Genomic DNA, 21,937 nt, shown 5'->3' with positions numbered 1-21,937 from the left:
AAACGGAACTGGACATTCCACAAAGGCAGAACTACAGTGAACATGGAAAAGGAAGAGGTTTCTGTGAGTGCATCTCACAGGTAAGGCAGGAAAGGATTCCCAGGTTTTTCCAGGCATCTCAGAGCTGCTGGTGCACTTTACACTGCCTGCAGATGTCACAGCAGGAACCGCAATCCCTCTTCCCCACCAGGAAGAAAACAAGAACAAAATGGGATGGGATTTACTGAGCAAAACAAGGTGATATAACCAAGTGAGTTTATTGTAGGAACACCTGGAGACACATCCTGGCCCCAGTCAGGAATTTGGGACCAGTGAACCATTGTCATGTGCACAGTTTGTCTGGACAGACCCCAAACAACTTTGGAACAACAAAGTCAGTGTTGTTGTACAGCCCAGAACAAGCAGAGCAAGTGCTTGGACAGCAATCCTGCTCTTCAGGAGCCTCCCACAGCATTCCCAGGAGTACCAGCAGATCCAGAGCATCCATCCAGGATGGTCAGCCAGAGCTGGGAAAGGCTGGAGCCAGCACGGACATGGGACTGAGCTCAGCAGGGCTGGCCACTGCTCCCAGCACGTTCCTTCACTCCTGGAGCAGCCTCAGGACGTCTGGGTGGGATCTTCATAGAAAGTCTTGGCCATGGCATGAGCCACCTTCAGCACCTTCTTGTCCTTGGCCTCGGGGCCCATGTGGCTACGGGCCAGCCCGAGCCAGTACTGCTCTGTCCTGGCCAAGTACTGGGCCTGGGCCTCCCCAGGCTGCACTGCTGGGTGCTGCTGCTCCCCTGGGCAGAGAGAGGAACACAGAGGTCACACACAGCTCACCAGGGCCACATCAGCCAAGCCCCTTGGGGTCAAATCTACCAGCAAGCAGAAAAATCTCTCTTTTATTCCAAGAGTGTTAGGAAAGCTGCTTCTGCTGGAAACTCACCTGGATGCCAGGAAGACCTTCCAGGCTCCCAGCAGAACCAGGCACTGCACTAAACCCCATTTTAGATTAGTATGGAGACAGCACTTATTAGTCATTACCTTCCTCATCAGAGCTCTCCTCTTCAGAGCTCTCCTCTTCTTCCTCCCCTCCCTCTGCACCTTCCACATCATCATCCTCCTCTTCATCTGACTCTGACTCCTCCAGCCATTCCTGAGTTTCTTTGATGAGAAAGGAAAGAGAAGAGGCACAAAGAGAGAATTATGATACAGAGAGATAATTAAGGTACCAAGAGCTAACCCTGGGTAATGCCCACATGCTGTGCAGGACTCGAGCCCTTCACTGCCCTGAGACAGTGGGGACAGGCAAGAGCATCCCACTTCCCTGGAGGAGTGGACAAGGCTGGCACAGCAGGATTCCCAGGATGCCTCAAGCCACCACAGCTCTGTTTACAGCTCTTGGATTTCCAAGTCACAGGGCGGAGCTGACTGTACAGTGACCCCAAAGCTCTGGGCCACACAGGTAAGACACTTTTTCCCATCCAGGGAAAACCTCCACTCAAAGGTTCTCCACCACCCCTGTGGAAACCCCAGAGTTGTTTTTTTCCCCCAGGGAAGGCAGAGGGAGAGCTCCCAGCAGCAGAGCTTACTTGGATCCATCTCCAGCAGCACCTTCCACTGGTCCATCCTGTGCAGGTCGATGCTGTGCAGGTCACTGAGGGTCACCTGGCGGTCGCCCACCTCGAACATGCCCCCATACACGTAGAGGACCCCGTGCTTCACTGCCACCATGGCACTGGAACGTGGGCAGGGCTCCACAGGCTGGCCCAGGGCTCCACCTTCCTCCTCCTCTTCCTCCTCCTCTGAGCCAGACATGTCCTTGTCTTCTGCAGCTCCAGGGATCACCTGCTTGATGGTCATGACGGTGCCATCTTCTGCCACCACCTCCTTGACGATCTCCACAGGGCCCTGGGGAGGTGGCAGCTGCAGCTCCTCCCCTCCAGCAGCCTCTGCCTCAGCCTGTCTGCCACGCCTGCGCTTCCTCCTCTCTGATTTTGGGCCCTGAGAACAGGAATTGAAGGAGATTTTGTGGCATTGCATGCACCTACCAGCAGTTCATAGAGACAGCATGAAGGGAAGGAACAGTTCCTATTTTTCATCACAATTTAAAGTCTCAAGTGATCAGTGCAATTTCTCCTACAGCATGAGCTTCTCCCAGCCTACAAGAAGGAACAGTAAAGATCCTGGAGAACCCAGAGTGTGGAATTGCTCCCTCTGTTAAGAGAGGAGCAGCTCTCCTGCTCCCAGGTGCCACAAACACAGAGGCCACTGTTCTGTGACAAAGGAAAGTACCCCACGATTTCCTGAAATCACAACAATTGCTGGGTGCTAAATTACAGCCCATTACCAGGCAGCACTCCAGGTCTTGGAAGAACTCTCTGAAAGGGCTGGAAAACAATCAGTTTGGGACGGCTAAAGCAACCAGCTGAGTGGCTGTTTGCCTGTTATTATGGGATTGACTTCTCCATTTGGAGAACAAAGCCAGGAAGGGGCAGGGGGAAGGAGAAGCTGAACCAGGTTTGCACCTCCCTTGGCCTGTGAGAGTGGTTCAAACACAACCAAAGAGCTGAGCTGAGCTCTGAAGCTCTTGGAGCCAAGGTTAATATTTAATCTCTTCTGGTAGCTCGTCAGCACTGGGGAGAAAAGGGAGGGGTTTGATCCCAAAATCTTTTCACAGCAGCTTTGAGTGAACTCCCTTCATGTCAGGCTCATCTGGCCTGGAGAGGCATTCAGCAAAACACCAGAAATATGTTTTCAAGCTGCTTTACTTCATTTTGCATTCCACAATAATGGGGCAGCCTGATTCCTGAAGAGAGGGACTGCTCAGGTGTACCCTGAGCTACCAGAAATGCAGGATGCCTTCAAGGAGAGAAAAACTCTTGCTCCATCCCTGCAAGTGTCCAAGGCCAGCTTGGAGCAACCTGGGCTTGTGGAAGGTGTGGAATGAGGGAATCTTTAGGGTCCCTTCCCACCCAGACAATCTGTGAAATCTCAAAGAGGCCAAACCAGCCGTAAAGGATGTGCCAGGTGATGAAATGAGTGAATTATTTAAGCCCAGACCTTGAGCTGTGCAGGGAACCAGCGGTTCTTCCCGATGTCATAGAAATAAATGTCATTGAAGAAGTCACCCTCAATGCTCTCCTCCTCCTCCTCATCCTGCACCCCCCCAAAGAGGAGGCAGCGGTTGTTGGGAGCAGCAGCCACAGCAAAGCCAGACCTGGGGCTGGGCTTCACTCCAGAGGGGCTGAGCCGACTCCAGCTCCACCTGTCTGCAAAGAGAGAACAAATGAGAGCAGCAGCAGAGGAGAATCCTGGCTTGTTTGTGTATTCCAAGGTTCTCAGAATTCCAGCAAGGAATTCTGATGCCTTGGGAAGGCTGGCCTAGAACAGAGGCTGGACAGAGCTAAAGAATAAAGCAGGGATTTATCCAAAGGATCTCCTCCATGGATCCACCTGGGGCAGCACCAGAGCCCAGCCAGGGCTGCACCCAAAATGAACCAAAATGGTCCCAAAATGAACCCAAGGTGAACCAAAATGTTCCCAAAATGCCCGGCCGGGCATGGGGTCTCCCCCTGGGATCAGCTCTGCTCCATTTGCACCTTGCAGTTCATTGTCCCATCCCAGCTTTAGCCCCTGCAGTCCCACCCTGCTTGTTTTTCTCTCTCCAGCCCACGGGGTTTGTGCTCCTGGGCTGAGATTTGGGTCATTTGTCCTTGGTGCCCAGCTGGAGCAGGAATTGTTTTGTCTCCCTGCTCTGTGCACAGAGCTCAGCATCCCCTGATGTGAACCCAGACCCACACACTAAAGCAGCACAGAATGGGAAAAACAGAAAAGCCAAAACCTGAGGCATCAATTCCATGCCCTGTTTTGGCCATTCTCATGGCATCTTCAGGGTATTCCAGAGCTTTCTGGACCAAGGAGACTCTTGAAAGTGTCTGCTCTTTTATTGGAGGGTGGAGTTCAGACAAGGCCTGATCAGATGCAGCCTTCAAGCACCAAAAAACATCCCTCAATTATCCCATGGAGCCCTCCCACCTTCCATCAGTTCTCTCCACCTCTTCTGCCACCCTGCCTTACCCCCAAAAATAAACACAGATCATCCCAAAAAGCTCAACCCAGGCTTTAAAAGAGGGCTCAGCAGCAGGACAAGACTTGTGCTCTATCCCTCTGCTTTTCTTCAATCTCTTCTACTCTGACTTCAGAGCAAATCCCTGAAATGCAGGCTGGGAGAAGACTGCCAGGCCCTGTGCTTCTGAAGGAACTGCAATCCCAACAAGATAAAACTATAAATAGGAGTAAAGCAAACAGGGCCTGGAGTCCAGACAGTGCTGGTGACCAACCCTCCTCCCCAAATCCCATCCCAGACAGTCAGGTTTGGAGAAATCAATCACAATTTTAACATTTTGGAAATTCAGCTCCAAGGAAAGTGCCCCACTGCCTGAGTCAAGGAGAAAATCTCCTAAGAGAAGTGATGGAATTCCTATTCCAATCCAAGATAACCAAAGAGCCACCATGGATCAATCTGTCCCACAAGGATTGTACCCCATGGAATGGGGCCAGCCTGGAGCACGGAAAGAGAAGAGTGATTCTCCCTGTCCTTCTGGATTTTCTCTCCCTTCTCCAGCTGGCGAGGGAGGGATGGAGCAGCTTCAGCAGGTCCCTGGCATCCACCCAGGAATACCCCCAAAACAGGAGAATTCTGCAATCCCAAAGATTTTTCTGTTGTGAACAGGAAAGTACTGATCAAAATGTCCCAGAAACAGGAATTTGGAAATGTTGTTTTAATTCCCTCCCACATACAAACTGAAAAAAAAAAAATCACTAAAATCTCTTTTCCTGCATTTCTTCCTTCCCAGCCAACACTGGGGCACAGAGGTTATCACTGAGAGGGGAATTTGGTTCCAGGTTTTTTGGTGTGTTATTCCAAGGAGAGGAGAGAATTTGCATTCCCAAGGCAGTGCTCACCTTCCTCCTTGCCTGTCCCTTCAGCCTTCAGCAGGAACATATCTGTGTGCAGGGTGCCTTTGTCCACATCTTTCTTGATCCTCTGCAGGGAAGGGAAACACAGAGATGCTCAGGAAACAGCTTCAGTGGCCAAATCACAGGGGGATCCAACTGGAAATGCAAACACTGGCACTGGGCAAGGAGAGGCCCCTCTGGAGCATCAGGCAGCTCCAAACCATGGGATTCAAAGCAGGGATAACTCCCTGGGATGTGCCAGAATTCCTGCCTGTGGCAGCAGGAAGGGCTCTCCAGGCTGCAGCACGGATTTCTGGGGATTTGTGGCTGTGTGGAGACTATGGGATGCAGGAATTTTGGCACCCAGAGCAGAATAAATTGTCACAGGGGACTAAAACCAACTGGTTTGCAAACAAAGGAAGGGTGGGCAGCACTGAAGAAACAGAAGAGCCAAGGTCCTGCCTTTTACTCTGCCCCAGAGGTGCAGGTGCTCTCAGGGCTGATTTAACTCCTGTAAAAGGAGAATTCCCACTCCCCAGTGGGATATGACAACTTTCCAGGGCTTGCAAGGCCCTCTGGGATTCTGCCCTGGATGCTGAGCAGCTCTGATCTGCAGTGACCTCATGTGGCCCACCCCTGTGACCAGCCCAGGCTGTGGATCCCTGTCACCCCCCTGAGCCAGCACAGGAGGGGCAGAGGTGACAGCTCTGTCCCCCTGCAGCTGGCAGCTTTGCCACAGCCCTGAGCAACAGGTTCATCCTCCTAAACAGAAGCAGAAACTCCACTCCCATCCCTACAAAAGGCAGCAGCAAGGACAAGGTGAAAGCTCAGCAGAAGCCATGAAATGCCTGATTTTCAGTGTGATTTCCCTGCTCCTCTCCCTGGATTCCAGTGCTCATGGCAACAGCAGCATCCCAAGGCAGCTCTGTGCCACACCACCACAGGAGCTGTGTTAATAATGTCATTACCCAGCCATCCTTCCTGCACAACTTCCTTTGCCTTCCTCCTGGGATGAGGAACTCTGCTCCCAGGATGCCAGCAGGGATGAGGAATTCTGCTCCCAGGGTGCCAGCAGTGCATCCCAGCAGTGCATCCCAGGGTCCAGCCCTCAGGAAGATGAGCTCTATGGAGACTACAGGATGCAGGAATTTTGGCACCCAGAGAAGAGAAATAAATTGTCACAGGGGATTAAAACCAACTGGGTCCAGCCCTCTCCTGCTGCACAGCTGTACCTGGCAGCTTCTGTTGGTGCTGCAGGGCCTGGTGTCCAGTTCCTGGGACTGGTGTTCAGTTCTTAGAGAGAAGAGAGGGAAGTGTGCTCTGGGCACTGCACAACTCCACCCAGGTGAAGTGTGAGGAGCACAGCACTGCCTGAGAGGCAGGAAAGCAAACACAGAGAAAGCAGCTGGCTCCACAGCCATCCAAGCTGTGTGGAAAATCCACATTCCCTTTCTCTTGAAAAGCTCCCTGTAGTAAACACACTGTGTGTGCAACATGACAAAGCTCCCTGGGCTCAGAGAACCCCCATGAGGTGGAGTGGGAGTCAGTTTTTGTTGTCACAGGCACTTCCAGCTGCTGGAGAGATCCATCCCCTCCCAGCCAGGACAAGTCAGCCCTGAGCAAATCCTTCCATCACTCACAAGAGGTTCCTGCTCCCCCCCCATCCTTGGTGCTTTCCAGTTCCAGGTGTTTGTTTTCCAGGAAAAACTGGCTGGGATACCCACAGTGGACAGCCTGTGCTTTGCACATGCAGGCACAGTGGGGAGGTACAAGAGCTTTACAGGCATCAGCTGAAAATTCAACTCTGCTGCCAGCCTGCAAAGGAACTGAGGCACAGAGAACTTGAGATGTGAAATCAGGATTCTCCAAAATTGTCTGACAGGAGATCAACAGTGCTCAAAACCATCCAAATAGCAGAAGTGCTCAGCAGGTAGAGCTATGGAGGGAACCAGTCCCACCAGACCTTACAAGTCAGGCACTTCCACACCTCCCAGCAGAATCCACTTTAGCTTTGTGACAACTGCCACTAAAAAAAACCCAAAACAACAACAAGATCCCCACACCCCAGCCATGTCTGGCATCCCAAAACCGTGCCCACATGCAATTCCAGCCCTCCCCTGGCCTGTAGGCTGCACCTGCAAGGTGGAGCAGCAGCAGCTCCAGCCCCTCTGTTGCCTAGCAATGGAGCTTCAGCCAGCCTAAAATGCAGCTTGCTGCAGCAAGCCCCATCCCCAGCACAGGAAAGGGCTGAGGACATCTTTAGGATCAGCAGGAGAGCAGGTCTGAGCTCCTCTGGGCACTGTGAGGTCCATTCTAGGCAGAGCTGGCAGCACCCACAACATCCCTTCTGTAGGAGATGACAGAAATTGTATTTATCATCTCCAGAAACAGGAACAGAGACACCATTGTGCTGAGAACTCTGCTCTTTAAAATATCAGGCACCAGCACCTCAAGGCAGTCATACCCAGGGTTGGAAAGCTCCTTTTTCACCATTTGCAGCCTGGTTTACTCAGGAAAACCCACAGCAAGGGTGTGTGGGGACCAAGGTGCTGGCCCTGGCTCTGCAGGTCCTGCAGTGCCTCACACAAGTCATTCCATTTCCCCAGCCAGGAAGGACTTTTTAATCAGGTCGCATGAAGGGCACTCAGCCCTGGACTGACATGTTACTGAGAAGAGACTCTCCACGTCACTTCTGCAAGTTCAGGGAATCAAAGCAGGCCCCAAAACTCTGTTCCTGCCTTCCCAGCTCCCTGCCCATCACAGGACAGCAGCCCTGCCAAGTCACCACCCTCCTCCAGCAATGTGACAGCCAAATAATGTTCCTATTCAAAAAGAAGAGCTAATCTGATTTTCCTCCCCTTTTCCCTTCAAAATTTCCCATCCCATGTGTGACTTAGTCCTGTCTCTCCTTGGAATACTCTGCATTTGATGAATGGTGCTTTGCTTTGATATCTGCCTGGTTTCAGATGTAGAAATGTCTTCAAACTCCCCAAAATGTCTTCACAGCAGCCCTGACTGGAGTATCTGACCCTGTAACTGGAGACAAGGAGTAAGTCCTCTCCTGCAGCTGCCCAACTCCAGTTAAGTATTGTTTTCTCTCTGTTTACCTTCTCCCAAGAGTATCCCAGGCAAACACATTTTCTGCACTTCAAAGCAAACCCAGACACTCAGCTCCACAATCAGCTCTAAGTGAAGACACAATGAGAATTAAATAGCCACACATTAACAGAAGTGGGTCTCTCCTAGAGGGGCCATATCCTGCTGAATTTAATTTTCAGGAGCATGCTGAAGGCTGCAGAGAAAATTCTGTTCAGAGCTTTGGTCAGTTTGTGCTACAAAAGCAGAGCCTGGCAGGAGTGGCCCGTCAGAGAGAAGCACACAGAGCTCTCCACATGACAAAGGAAGGAGATTTTTAACATCTGTGAAAAATGTCTTGTTTTAATGGAATGTCTGTTTTGCTTTAATGGAGTCTGTGTTCTAATGGAAAAGCTGTTTTCCAAGCTGCAGAGAACTTCCCTCAGCTCCCATCCTTGCCCAGTGCCCTGCCAAAGGCTGAGGGCAGCTTTGCATTCCCCCATCCCTTCTCCTTCATTTTCACCAGCTCACACCAACGCAGAGCAGCAGTGGAACAGAACCAACTGCAAACATGTGTGACTTTTATATCTCCATGGGGCACCTGGAGCCCAGCTGCTTCCAGGAGAGCTCCACAGCCAGCAGAGCATGCAGGCTCCTGCTCCCTCTCCACCCTCAGGAGTGAGCACACGGCACAGGGAAGGGAAGAGGACAAAGCCCTTTCAGGTGGAGAAGGCTGTGTCGTTACTGCTGCTGAATCCAAGGCAGAGCCCAAAGCTCAGGCCCTGAGGAGGCACAAATGCTTCTAAATATACAGAGAGACCAACTCCCTTCTCTCCCCTCTCCCCTCCTTTGTTCATTTATTCCCCTCAGAAGAACAAGGCGTCCTCCTCCCCTGCTGCCTTTCCACGGGAGCAGCAGGATCCAGGCCTCTGCCTGCATTCCCAACATGAAAAGCTTTGGCAGGAGCCTTCTGCTCAATGAAACACTTCCTTCCTGCTGCCCAGCATGGACAGGGATACCTGCTCAGTGAGCAATGTGCTCTCTGGTATAGATTCCCAGAGCAAGGGGAGCCTGGTGCTTGTCAAAAGTCTTTTTTGGCTTATCGAGTTTGCTCCCTCACCTCTGCCACTGATGGCACAAAATAAAAGTCTCCTGGCAACTGCTGCTTTTAACCTGCAAGTGCTGAAGCACAAAGAATACCTGAGAATGCTTTAAGTTGCCAAAAAAATGTCATTTCTCCCAGTTGCTTATTCCTCCCTCAGTGACATCAGTTCCTTCTGTTGGATAAGAACAGCAGGGAAAATAAAGAAATCATCTGAACCAAGATTAGCCCCTCAATCAGAACTGCATGAAAAAAAGAGAATGAGAAGATGCCTGTTTTGGTTCCCAGCCTGTGGACAACACCTGCCAGCACACAGTGTCCCCTACCTGCTTGGAGTAGCCCCCATAGATGATGATGTTGCCCTCAGGGGTGGGAGTCATTTGACAGCCAGACCTTGGAGCAGGCCCCATCCCTGCAGGAGCCAGCTTGCTCCAGGTGAAGGAGTCCAGGTTGAAGGTGTACACATCGTTGTAGTAGATGAAATCTCTGCAGAGAGCACATGGGGACACTCAGGACAGGATGAAACAGCATTTCAGAGCTCTGCTCTCAGCCCCCATTTCTACAAGACAAGGATCTGACAAGACTGAGAGGCCAAAAGTGCTGGACTGAGCTTTGGCTACAAGGATGGGCAGCTGCTTCAGTGCTACAGTGATTTCTCCCACACCTGAAGACTTTAAATCAAGATCCCTTGTCTTTCTAACACAAAAATCTAGCTCAGTCCCAGTCCTGCTGAGGATAACTCTCCCATTCATACCCAGATTTCTGTTACTGGTGAAATTTTGTTGCCTTTTTTAAGGAGGACTCAAACTCCCAGCCACCCCAGCAACCCACCTTGCACTCTCATGGAAACCTCCAAAGATGATCAGCTGCCTTTTGCACGCAACCATCCGATGTCCACTTCGTCCAGAGGGCCCTCCTGGTGCCCTGAAACACAAAGAAATTCCATTTATCAGCACAATCCCCTGCCCTGGTAGTGCCTCAGGCCATTTTTATTGCAGTCACTGGCAGCTGAGCTGGCTGAGCTCAGCCTCTCCTGGAAATGGGCACCACTGGGAATGTGGCTGCCTCAATCCATGGCTGCTTTTCCCCAGGATGGGATGGATGCTCTTCCAGGAATTCTTGGGACTGCAGCACAGGCAGTTCTATTCCTAGAGATAAACCACCCTAAGAGCACCCAGAGTTTCCAGTGATGACTCAGGAGCTGATTCTTCAGGAGAGTTTAATGAACAGCTCTTCACAATTGCAGGGAAGACACTCCAAACTGAGATGTTTTCTCCAAGCACAAAGAGACAAAGCCTGGCTCTGACATCCCCATCCCTCATTGTCTCAGGAAATCAACATCACCTTCACTCATCCACCTGCAGTTTGGGTATGACTCCAAACCAGTGAAAACATTTCATGAATTACCCAGATCTCCTCAAGAACAAAGGCACTGCAGCAAAACAAGTCATCACTGTCAGCATTACCCCACTGAAGGAGGGCAGGGATAGATGGGATGTTGGGAAGGAATTCTTCCTGGCACAGGGTGCCCAGAGCAGCTGTGGCTGCCTCAGGATCCCTGAAGCGCCCAAGGCCAGGTTGGACAGGGCTTGGAGCAGCCTGGGACAGTGGAAGGTGCACCTGTCTACAGAGGGGGAGGAATGGGATGGGATTTAAGGTCCCTTCCAACCCAAACCATTCCATGACTCTGTGACTCACTCAAAAGCAGCCACACATGCCTGTTCTGCTCTTCCAAGCTTTCAGTTAAATGTGCAGCTTCCATTTCCAAGAACAAGCAACACTCCCTCCATCTGTCCCCTCCACAAGGCTCCCTAGGAGCTGGGCTGCTGGACACCACCACAGCATGGATCCACCCTCCTTCCTTCTCCTTCACCCCCAGCATCACAAAAGAGACAACAAAAACAACCCCAACAACTTCCCAACAGCCAACTTTAAGCCAAAGAGGGTTTGCTGTGTGTTCTCTGTCCCCATGGATGAATCCATCCTGTTTTCCCTCCCTGAGGAGTCTCCCAAAGCTCCCAGCTGGCACCACTGAGCCCAGCAAGACTCCTCCACCAGGCAGCTCTAAGGTGTGGAAGTGATTGCACAATCAGGGCCTAAATAAATAAAGCTGAAAACAGCAGCAAAACCTAAAGCCACAACCCCGTGGCCACACTTGGAGTGGCAGCAGGGAGCTGGGAAAGTGGTGATGGATTTCTGAGGAGAGAGAAAATGAGGGCCCTTATTCACCATGGAAAATGACAACCTCACCCCAGTGATAATGAGAAACTTCACCAGAAGAGCAGCGTTTGGGGAAGACTGAATTAATATTGATTGCCTGGACTCTTTATTCTAACAGAGAGGAGGTTTTTCCAAGCATTTACTGGATCTTTAAGTATCACCCTGCAGAACAGCACCTCTGGTATTAATTTCATCAAGACCCGAAATCATTATTTTCTCTTGCTGTAACAAAACTCCCATGTCATTACTCCAAAAGATGGCACCTTTTAAATAATTTTTTTAATTCTTTTTAAGGAGAGGGAGAATTAAACCAAACATGAGCACTAAAATCTGGTTCTCAGAGAATATCTTGTGCCTTGTTTCTCAAACAGGTTTCCTGTGAGTTCAAAATCAATAAAAGTTTATTCATTGATGTGTTTTAATAAAGCTCCCACCAATGTAGATTTAACTCCAAGGCACAAATGGCACAGTCAGGCAGGACTGGCAGTGATGCAGAACCTCATTCCCACTCCAGGAGGATATTCCTGCAACTTGTTTCCCAAACACAAACTCTTCTCTTTTACCTGTTTCAGTGCTCCTGGTCCCAAAGAAATATTTTGGAAATGGCTTCCCAGACTTTGTGATTAATGCTCTCTTTCATTGGGTTGACACCAGAAGGCAGACATGTAGGAGGGAGCTGTAAATTCTCCAGACTTTTTTTAAAAATAGATGAAAAAACTCTGGCTAAGGACTGGCTCTACACATGTACAGCATGAGGCTGATCGGAGCTGCTCCATAAGGAATTTTCTTTTGCCTGTGGAGTTACTCTGGGATTTGTAGTAACAAATCAGAGCTGAATTCAGCCCCCAGATTCATGAATTACTTGTCCCAGTGGCTGCAGGCTGCAGGAGTTGCCTCTTCATCCACAGGATGCTCAGGAGAAGCTTGGGAGTGCTCAACAATAATAAAAGTGGGGATGAAGAGAACATTCCATCACAGGGGCACTTGAGGACAGAGCACTTTTATCCTGCAGAGGAAGCTGAACTCAGGGTTTGTGTTGTTTTATACCCAGTGGCACACACAGATCCTGTCCCCTCATGTCTGAACACTCAAGTGGAAATAGAGAGGGGAAAACACAACTGGCACAGAGCCCAAAATCCTCAATTCCAACCCCTTGCAAAGTCAGTCACAGTTGTACACCTGCATCCTGATCTACCAAAGAACAAACTAATTTCTGGGCTGACCATCTACTTGATTTACACCAAAACACACTTTTCTTTAAGCACCTCCTACCTGGTGTGGCAGGACCTGATTTTTCTGGTAAGCAAGGAGAGGCATCCATCAGATCCAACCTTGTGCTGGGCCATCCTCCACTGCAGGGACTGCTCCAGTTAAACAGACACTGGTGAAACTGGGAAATTTACAGCAGCACATCCCACCAAATCCTGCAGGAAGCATCACCAGCATTCCAGAACCTCAGTGAAGGGAGCTGCAGAGGAGGAATGTGGCAATTCCCAAGCACAAGCCCCAAGGATGCTCCCTGTCTCTCCCTGAGAGAGGGCACTGGGACTCAGAGAGCTGACTGGGAATGCTCTCTCTAGGAAGGAATGAGGCAATTAGGTTAAAATATTGCTGCTCCAAGGCAGGGTAACAAACAGTTCATGGACTGAGAAAACCTCGAGCATCACACACAAGATAAGGTGGCTGCACTAAGTCAAAGTCAGCTGCTGGCACAGCTTCTAACAGGCTGGGATTTGCTGTGTTTGGATCATCTTTGTGCATGCAAAATGCAAGGAAACACAGCTAAATCCTGCTAAATTTAGCAACTTTTAACTCTGTCAGGCAGCCTGGCACCACTGTGCTCTGTGCTAGGAGAAAATGGAGCTGCACTTCCCCAGCACAAGGAAGTGTTCAGAGTTAGTCAAGGTTTTCTCTTCCCAAGTGTTTCAGAATCAAGCCCCTCACAGCACCAGGATGGTTTGTAGCAAGAATTATAGGCCAGGAAGGACAACATCATTGTCTGGAATCTGAACTGTGGGGCTGGAATAACCAGATTTCCTAGAATTTCATGTTTATATTACAGCATCTTGGTCATCTTGGACAAACCAACACATCAAACCCACCTGAATGTGGCACTCGTGACCCTAGCCATGGGAACAGAAACAGAAACTTTGCCTCTCTTGTCCAGACACTTCTTCATGAATAATTAATTTTATTACTTTATTATTTGCACTAAAATGACATTTTCTAAACCCCACACTAGTCTGTACCCCATGTGTGCCACCTGGCATTTATTCAGGTAACACTGGCAGCACACTGGATACGTGGAATTATTCCTTGGTCTGTGTGAAGGCTCTTGGCACCAGGGATGGCTCCTCACCATGATCCCAACAAATGGGAAATGCTGAAGGAAGTGAAGTGCAGCAGGTGTCATGATCAGAGTTTTAACAGAAGCAGGATAAAATCCCTTGTAGAACTCAACAATCACCTCTGCCTTTTCCTCTTCCCCTTTCCAAGCAACCTCCTGACCAAGATGCTGCATGGAAAAGCAAAGAGGCAGCAGAACCTGCATTTCTGTGCTCAGCCAGGTCAGCATTACAACAAAGCCATTCCCTCCCTTTGCCTCATTAATGCAGCTCCAGGAGCAGCCCAAGGATGGGGAGGGGATGTGTTTTGTCTGATTCCAACACTGGGATCAGGGCATGGGTGTTCCCAAAATCCCAGAAGGGCTGAAGGACAGAAGGCCACCCAAACAAGGCAGGAAGCAAAAATGGAGTGTAGACTCCAAATTCCCACTTGTCAGGCACTATCAATGCTCCCACTCTGCAGGGGGAGGGAAAAAGGTGAGACAGGCACAGTGAGTCACTGTGTGACCTCAGGATGGAGTCCCTGGCTCCATCCCTGCACAGCTCATCCCAAAGCAGCCTCAGCTACTGTGCAAGGAGAGGCAGGCACAGCTAACAGACCCCACACTCCCTAATGCTGAGCCCAGGGAAAAATTCCTGGGAAAACATCAACTTTGAACACAGAAGGGTGTAAAGAGGGGCTGAAATGGGATCACTGGACAGATCTGATGTTCCCACCTGAAGGAAGAACATCACTCCTAAATGATCAAAAGCTGCTGCTTTTCTCAGTGCACTTTGAGGGTGATCTGGAGCTCCAGCCCACCCAAAGCTGTGTTCTGGTTCAAGACAATCCCAAAACCCAAGAGGAATCCAATGTCAAACTCAGACCCAAAGCCAATCTCCTGCCTCTCAGCACACTGGATGCCACTAGAACTCTCCTGTCATGCAAATACAAACAGGAGCAGCCAAAGCAAGGAGCCAAAGGTTAAAGACACATCAACACAGGACTTTGGGCCAGATCCACTGAAAATATTTACGCTTTCACTCCTGTCAAAAACCTTTGGCACATGTTTCCTTTGACAGGGCTGAATTACTGGTTTGTTTATCCTGAAGACTCTCAAGGCAGCAAATGCCAGGAGTGCAGCTGGGTAGATACAAACTGCATTCTCCAGTGGTGTGAAAACTGGGAGACTCTTGCACTGGCCTCGTACAGCCCTCACTGGAGGAGCCCAGGAATACAGTTTTGGACACCTGCACCTGCCAGGGTTGGGAACAGAGAGCTGCTCATGATAGTCTTCCCTTCAGTTAAGCAACACCAAGGCACACTCACACCCCAAAAATCAGGATTGAAATAAACCAGCTTTGGTCTCAACAGACTTGGAACACAACTCACATTCCCACTTCTTTCTGGGGGTGTCTTCTCCACCTCTTTGAGCATGGGCACCTCTGTATTTAAGGAAGAGCTGGGAAACCACAGCACTGAACCAGGAATCAAACTTGGATCACACTGGCACAGCTCCTCACGAGGCCAGCTTCAAAGAGCCACTGAACACCAGGACCTCAGGGATCAGAGATCCAAATGTCTTGGCAAAAGAATGGTCCAGACACAAGGGCCCAGCACTTACTTGATCTGCTCCCAGGTCTTGGTGGCCAAATGCAGGACCCAGAGATCTTTGTAGTGGTAGAACTGCTCCCCGTTGGGAGAGGCAAACTCGCCCCCGAAGATCCAGAGCTGCCCCCCAGCCGTGGGCACCACAGCTGCCTGCAGGACAAGGAACAGCTGGGTCAGAGCAGGATTCCAAACCAGGCACACAACTCCACCCTGTGCCAAACACTCAGCTCCAAATCCCAGGAACAGCAGCAGCAGCTCTCTGGGGCTGAAGGAAGGAGAATTTGGATTAAAAGTGTTTAGCACATCTTTCCTAGAGCAAGGGAAAGCTGGCCTAGAAGCTGGGCTCTTCCCACCTCCTGGGGGAAGTTCAAAGTTTCCTAGGAAACATCTTGGGATTAATATAACAAAAATTGTTCAACTCTCTCTGTTCAAAAGCAAACTAAAGAAAGCATACAACAAAAAAAAAAACCCAAATACAGAAGGAAATGTGCAGCATTTGGACAAGAGGAGAGACTGTTACTGCTTTGATTGTGTCATAGCAGAGAGGGGTTTTTTTAAATTTTTTTTTGCACTGAGCAGCACCAAAACACCTCTGGCATGCAAGATGCCAGTTAAAAGCAGGGAGAAGATCAAGACTCCACTTCACTAAAGTTATCTGTGTTAGGACCAAGGAAGAAGGAAGGAATCCCAAGAAGGAAATGCTGTGGCTGTGCAAATTTCAATTTGTGTTTTCTCCAGGGTACCCATTACAGCTCAACATTGGGATAATGATCTCCTTCCTCACAAGGCTTCATTCCCTGCCTGTCTCTCCCAGCAAAAAAAAAAAAAAAAAGATTTTTAGCCCCACAAAGGACCATGCCCTGCCATAAACCAGCCCAAACATGAAATGATTAATTAAGAAAATCCAGGGTGTGCTTTCAGGCAGGATTTGTGGGAACATGAAGTTACCTAAACAAAGGGGATGTGTGCCTGAATTCCATGGGCATCCAGTGCTTAAAAGCTTAAAGGGAAGGTTTATGCAACAGCCTGCTCATACTTGTGGGTGACCTTTCCAAGAGCTGGCTTGAAATTCATGACAAAACCAAACCTTTTTCCTTGAACAACTGCCAAAACCTGCCCATAGCTCCTCTCACCTCAGTTCCAACAGTATGTCAGAGAGCAGGGATGACAAATAAAACTAAAAACATGCACCAAGCAGCCACAGACACACTTCTGTTTAGCTCTGAGCTATGCATTAAATATAAAGCCACAAGGAAGACAAACCAGTCAACTCATGAGGCTGAACTGTCTCCTGTAAAACCACAATTAATTAACAGATAGAAACACTGCTGAAGCAGGACTCCTCAGTTTATTGTTGTTGTAACTCAGCTGCAGCTCCTGAGCTACTCCCTTTGGACTGAGCTGCTCGACAGCCACCTGCTGGCTGCTGGAATGTGGCCTCTGAAACCAAGCTCTACTTTAAACAGCACAAAGTAGCCCAAAAATCAAGGCAGACCTTTTAAATTCAAGGATGCAGAGCTCAGAGGAAGATTGGCACTCAGTAACACAACAAAGGGATATGAACCTAACTGGGGTGTTGGATCTTACCAGGGAGCTTTGGGATGGGCAGGAAAAGGACATTCACATCCTGTATGGCAGCTTTGGGAAGGCACCAGTCACCCACTGGCTGCAGCAGGTAAGAAAATCTATCAGCTGGTGAGGGCCAAAGACCTGCAAAAAATACAAGTCTTTGGTCCAGGTTCTGCTGTGCAGGTGTTCACATGAAGTAAACAAACCCAAATTCCTCATCCTCACAAGCAGCCAGTGACCTGGATTTGCAGAGAGGTGGAGAAGAGCCCAAGTGCTCCCTGCTGGCAGCAGTGGCAGTGTCTGGGATGTTCATGGATGAGGGCTGTGGCCATGAAGGGAGCAATGGATTTTGGGCAAATTCCAGTTTGGAAATTCAGGGCCCCCTGGGATTACGGATTTGAGCTGGTCCTTGTATAATACAGCAAATAATTAATTTCTGAAGAATAATCTCCCCCCCAGCTCTGCTTGAGTTCTGCCAAATCAACAGACACAACCCCAAAGCTTCATTCCACACCGAACACTGCCAGAGGACACCCAGTGACCAGAGCACCTTGGACAGAAAGCTGGAGTGACACCACTGGCAGCCCATTAGGAGGAGAACAAAGAGAGGCAAGAAACTCCCAGGAGGGGCAAAAATGCAAGCTCTCCTCCCAAATCTCCTTCAGAACAATCCCAGCTGCTGCTCTGGCAGCCAGAGCTTTACCTGGTGAGCACAACGCCTCGGGGGTGGGTTGGGGATGTCCAGCTTGGCCCAGCTGTTCTTCCTGATGTGGTAAATGTACAGCTCATTGTACAGGTAGGTCTGTGAGACAGGGAGAGGAAACAGCAGCTCAGCCCAGCCCAGCCCAGCTCAGCTCAGCCCAGCCCAGGGGGATTTGGGGTGAAGACCGCAAAGCACAACCTCCTCAGAGGGCAGGGAAGGAGGACAACCAGCTCCTGCACTGCACTGGGAGGCAGCAACTCTTCCACAGGGCTGGAATGTTTCTTCCCAAACCCTTGCTGAAGGCTTAAGATATGAGGATTTAAAAAACTGGAGCTTAACAGAGATGTTAAGGTTAAAGCTGCTCAACTCCAGAGCAAAGAACAGCTCCAGGTGGTAAAAAAAGCAGAATTATTCAGCTCATCACACTGGGTAACTCTGAGGTGGCCAAATATCACTGCCAGGCTGGAGTTTTCCAGAGCAGTTTGTCTCCAGAAGCAAAATAACCACTTGCAACCTGCAGGAATTCAGGAAAAAGAGTGTTTCTGAATGCAATAATTTGCTGCAGCTCCCATCTCCAAGGCAGCCAGCAGCAAAGGTGCAGAAATGTCTTGTTTTGAGAAGGGCAAGAGATTCTTCACTAGTTATCCCAAATGAGGGGCAGATATGGCTACAATTAAGTCTGGAGAAATTATGAAGCCCTGAAATATTGATGCTGAGACAATCACTCTGACTCCTTAATGGGTTCCAGAGTGTCTCCTTCCTGCCAGCTGCTCAGCCATGAGACAGAGCCATGGCAGAATTAAAAGGCTATTTTGCTCTCATTCAGGGACAAATACATATTTTATGACTCTGCCTTGAATTTCCCTTCAAATGAGACCTGTGCAAATTACAGGAAAAGGAGGGAGGGGGGAGATAAAGAAAAAGAAAATTAAGTATACTTTACTTTTTGGCCATTGAAATATTCACCTCCAAAAAGGATCAGCTCGTCTCTCTCGGGGTGAGCACAGAAGGAGCAGTTCAGCCTGAAAGAAAAGAGGATTAAAAAAAAAAAAGATGTGAAAGTCCTTAAAACCCTGAACCTTGGAGCTTTTAACTCAGGCACCAGCACCTCTGCCCTCCAGCCCCAAAGGTCTCTCCATCATCTGCCAAATTACTCTGCTGTGATGTTCACCCCAGGGCTAAAAACTTCTCCAAAGAAATTAATTTCTTCCAAAACTTCCAGCAAGATGAATGGGGCACTGTCTGAGAGGCTCTCCTATTTCAGGAGCACACGTTACTCTGTGATTGAACTCCCCCTTTGACGTGAGCTCCTGAATTTTAATGCCGGGGTGGCAGGAACAAAAATTACTTTTATGAGGGCACAGAACTCTGGGCTGTCTCCTCTCCATTTATCTGTGTCATTATTCTGCACTTGCTGCTGGTCACTGCTCTCCTGAACACCCCAAGTCTGTGAACCCCACTCAACAAAGTGGTTTTCACTTCATGACACATCCTTTTGCCTCTGAATTCCTTTCAGCCCTCTAGTCCAAACCCAAAACTTCCTCTTCACTTTCATTTTCCCTCAAAGCCCTGGAATCTAACCCTGCTTTTCCTCTTTTGTGCTGATGTGATGGTTAAAAAGTGGATTTTGATGCCCAAAACCAGGCTTTTGGTCTCTTTTTAACCATGAAGTCAGTATTCCAGGTTTTCATAACTCCACCTATCAGCTATACCGTCCCCTCTTGGGAAATAACTTTACCTAAAGAAATTACACCAACAGCACTCCCAGCTGCTCTACAAGTGGCAGCTGAAGCCTCACACAAGCTCTTACCTGGGTGAGGGGGGTGGGCAGGATGACTCAATTACTTGGGTCTTTTTAGCATCCAAACTCTGGAATTCTGCTATCAGGGCTTCAAGATCCTCCTAGAAAGAAAAAGCCAGACATGAGCAGCTTGACATGCACAGAAGCACGCATGAAACCAGCACTCACTCCCGCAGTTTCCCTTTTCTAAAAAGAAAAATAACTGCCCAAATATAACTAGAACCTCTTTTCTATCCAGAGAAACCTCGTACATCTTTATCCCCTTTCAACTTCACTGAATTAAAAGCAAAATCTGCCCCCCAAAACTGCTGACAGGCCAAGGGCAGAAGCAGGACTGCAGCAATGGGAGGTTCTGAGCCAGGGTCTCTCCTAGCACCCCACTTCAGGTCACTTTGCTGAAGGTGTGCTCCAAGCAGAGATTCCCAAAGCCTGGGAAATTTGCAGCATGGAATCAGCTCTCCCTGCAGCCAGGAGACTCCACAGGGGCACCTTCCATGCCTTGGAGCTTTGAATGAGGCCATTAACAGCACTTTTCACCAGGGAAAAGTCATTGCTTTGAGGCTTAAACACAAGCAGCCCCTCTAGGAGTACAAGAAACAAAGGGAGTACAAGAAACAAAGGTTCTCGTCTGCTTTGAAGGCCAGAAGGATGGAGGGGATGGAAAGCAAGAAGGAGCCTTAAACTGTGAGACTGCTATCACACACAAGGGATCGGAGGGGATTTAAGGAAGATTCTGCTTGGAATCAGAGAATGAGGGACCTGAAATCTCAACCATGGTCAGGGACACCTTCCACAACCCCAGCTTGCCCCAGGCCCCGTCCAACCTGGCCTTGGGCACTGCCAGGGATCCAGGGGCATCCCCGAAGTCCAACTTCAAGGAGGTTTGGACAAAGCTCTCAGGCACGTGGTGGGATATCTCCCCAGGGCCGGGAGCCGGACGGGATGATCCTTGTGGGTCCCTTCCAGCCCATGACATCCTTCACTCTCCCTGGGCAGCCCAGGTTCCCTCTGGATCCGCTCCTTTGCTCCCAACGCTGTCCTCAACCTTCCCCTGCCCCAGAGCGGCCCCGCGCCCTCCCCGGCGCCCGTCACCTCCTCCTTCTTGGCTCGGCGGGACACCTTCTTCTCCATCTTGGCCAGCGTCTTCTCGGCGCCTTTCCCCTTCTTGTCGCGCTTGCCCTTCTTCCCCATGGCGGCGGGGCCGGGATACCCCGGGATTCCAGCGGGATCACAGCGGGACGGGGCCGGGGTGAGATCACAGCGGGATCACACCGAGATACCTCGGGATCACCCCGGGATTCCAGCGGGACCAGAACGCGACGGGGCCGGGATACCCCGGGATTACAGCGGGATCACGCCGGCCCGGGATACCCCGGAAGGCCCCGGGACGGGCCGCTCCGCTCCCTGTGCCGCGCGGCAGCGCCCCCTGGCGGCCCGGAGGACTGATGGCGCTCAGGGAGCGCTGCGGGAGCTCCGCGGGCTGCGGCCGCTCCGGCTCGGTGTCAGGAGCCCCGCAGGGCCGGCAGGAAGAGGGGCTCATGCAGCCCCGCACACCGGGCGGCACTGCCCTGGCACGGCTTGGACACGGTGGGGCTGATGCCCGCCCTGAGGAGAACGTGGAGCCCACAAAATGGCCCCCTCCCCTCACACAAAATGGCCCCCCCTCAGGGGAGGGGAGGCGAGGACGGGGCTCGAGGGAGGCTCAGGCTCTGCTCTGTGGTGCCCACGGGCAGGACGAACAGCAATGGCCACAAACTAAACCACAAGTTCCACCTCAGCGTGAGGGTGGCAGAGCACTGGCACAGCTGCCCAGGGAGGTCATGGAGTCTCCATCTTCAGAGCCATTCCAAGCCCACCTGGACGCATTCCTGTGTCACCTGCTCCAGGTGGCCCTGCCTTGGGCTGGATGATTTCCATTCCGACCCTAAATATTCCATGATTCTGCAATTAGGAGGAATTTCCTCACAGAAAGGGTGGTTAAACATTGGCAGGGCTGCCCAGGGAGGGTTGGAGTGCCCATCCCTGGAGGTGTCCCAGGAATTCCAGGATGTGGCACTCAGTGCTCTGGGCTGGGGACAAAGTGGGGATCAGTCAAAGATTGGATTCGATGGTCCTGGAGCTTTTTTCCAACCTCAGTGATCCTGGGATTCTGTAATTTCATCACCTGAGACATGAGCCAGGCCTGGGGGAGGCCCTGTGCGGAAATAAAATAAAATTAAACCACGGGCAGAGTTCCCCAGGGATTGAGGCCCTGTGCAAGTGTTTTCATTTCCAGCTGCAGACCTTTGGGAATAGGGTTTATCCAGGCCACTCTCCAAATCCTGAGTTGTTGGAGAGCCAAAAGAAGTACAGGCTCTGTCAGGCAATGCCAGGCAGCTGCTTTTTCTCTCAGTGGAGGAGAAGGAATAATGATGATTTATGTGGTATTTCACACAGAAATGCTGAGCCCAGGGAAAAATTCCTGGGAAAACACCTGCTTTGAACACCTAAGGGTGTAAATAAGGGTTGAAATGCATCTTTTAGCTGCGAGTTCATCCCACTGTGTATCAAAATCGCCACCATGATTGTTTCTTGCGGAGCAGAAGGA

The 21,937-nt window shown here is 50.3% G+C and overlaps 1 protein-coding gene across 2 annotated transcripts; it reads right to left on the bottom strand.

Annotated features, from left to right (window-relative positions):
* Positions 1–256: 256 nt before the first annotated feature.
* KLHDC4 (kelch domain containing 4) lies at positions 257–20,711 on the bottom strand. Of its 2 annotated transcripts, XM_084215251.1 has the most exons (12): positions 20,443–20,711; positions 19,360–19,451; positions 18,493–18,571; positions 17,550–17,648; positions 15,291–15,427; positions 9,953–10,045; positions 9,448–9,607; positions 4,951–5,032; positions 3,046–3,254; positions 1,575–1,986; positions 1,027–1,146; positions 257–782 (listed from the first exon to the last, which is right to left on the bottom strand). In XM_084215251.1, the coding sequence occupies exons 1-12, from the start codon at positions 20,539–20,541 to the stop codon at positions 598–600; spliced, it is 1,767 nt and encodes a 588-aa protein (XP_084071377.1). In that variant the 5' UTR covers positions 20,542–20,711; the 3' UTR covers positions 257–597. The 2 variants fall into 2 exon arrangements, with proteins under 2 accessions (XP_084071377.1, XP_084071378.1); XM_084215252.1 differs by lacking the exons at positions 18,493–18,571; positions 19,360–19,451; positions 20,443–20,711 and adding an exon at positions 16,865–16,987 and having other exon boundaries at positions 17,550–17,597.
* Positions 20,712–21,937: the final 1,226 nt, after the last annotated feature.

Source organism: Fringilla coelebs (genome assembly GCF_963513975.1).
Source record: "Fringilla coelebs genome assembly, chromosome: 14".
NCBI classification, from domain to species: domain Eukaryota; kingdom Metazoa; phylum Chordata; class Aves; order Passeriformes; family Fringillidae; genus Fringilla; species Fringilla coelebs.
Note: the sequence above shows the minus strand (reverse complement) of the source record. Positions and strands in the feature narration are given on the sequence as shown.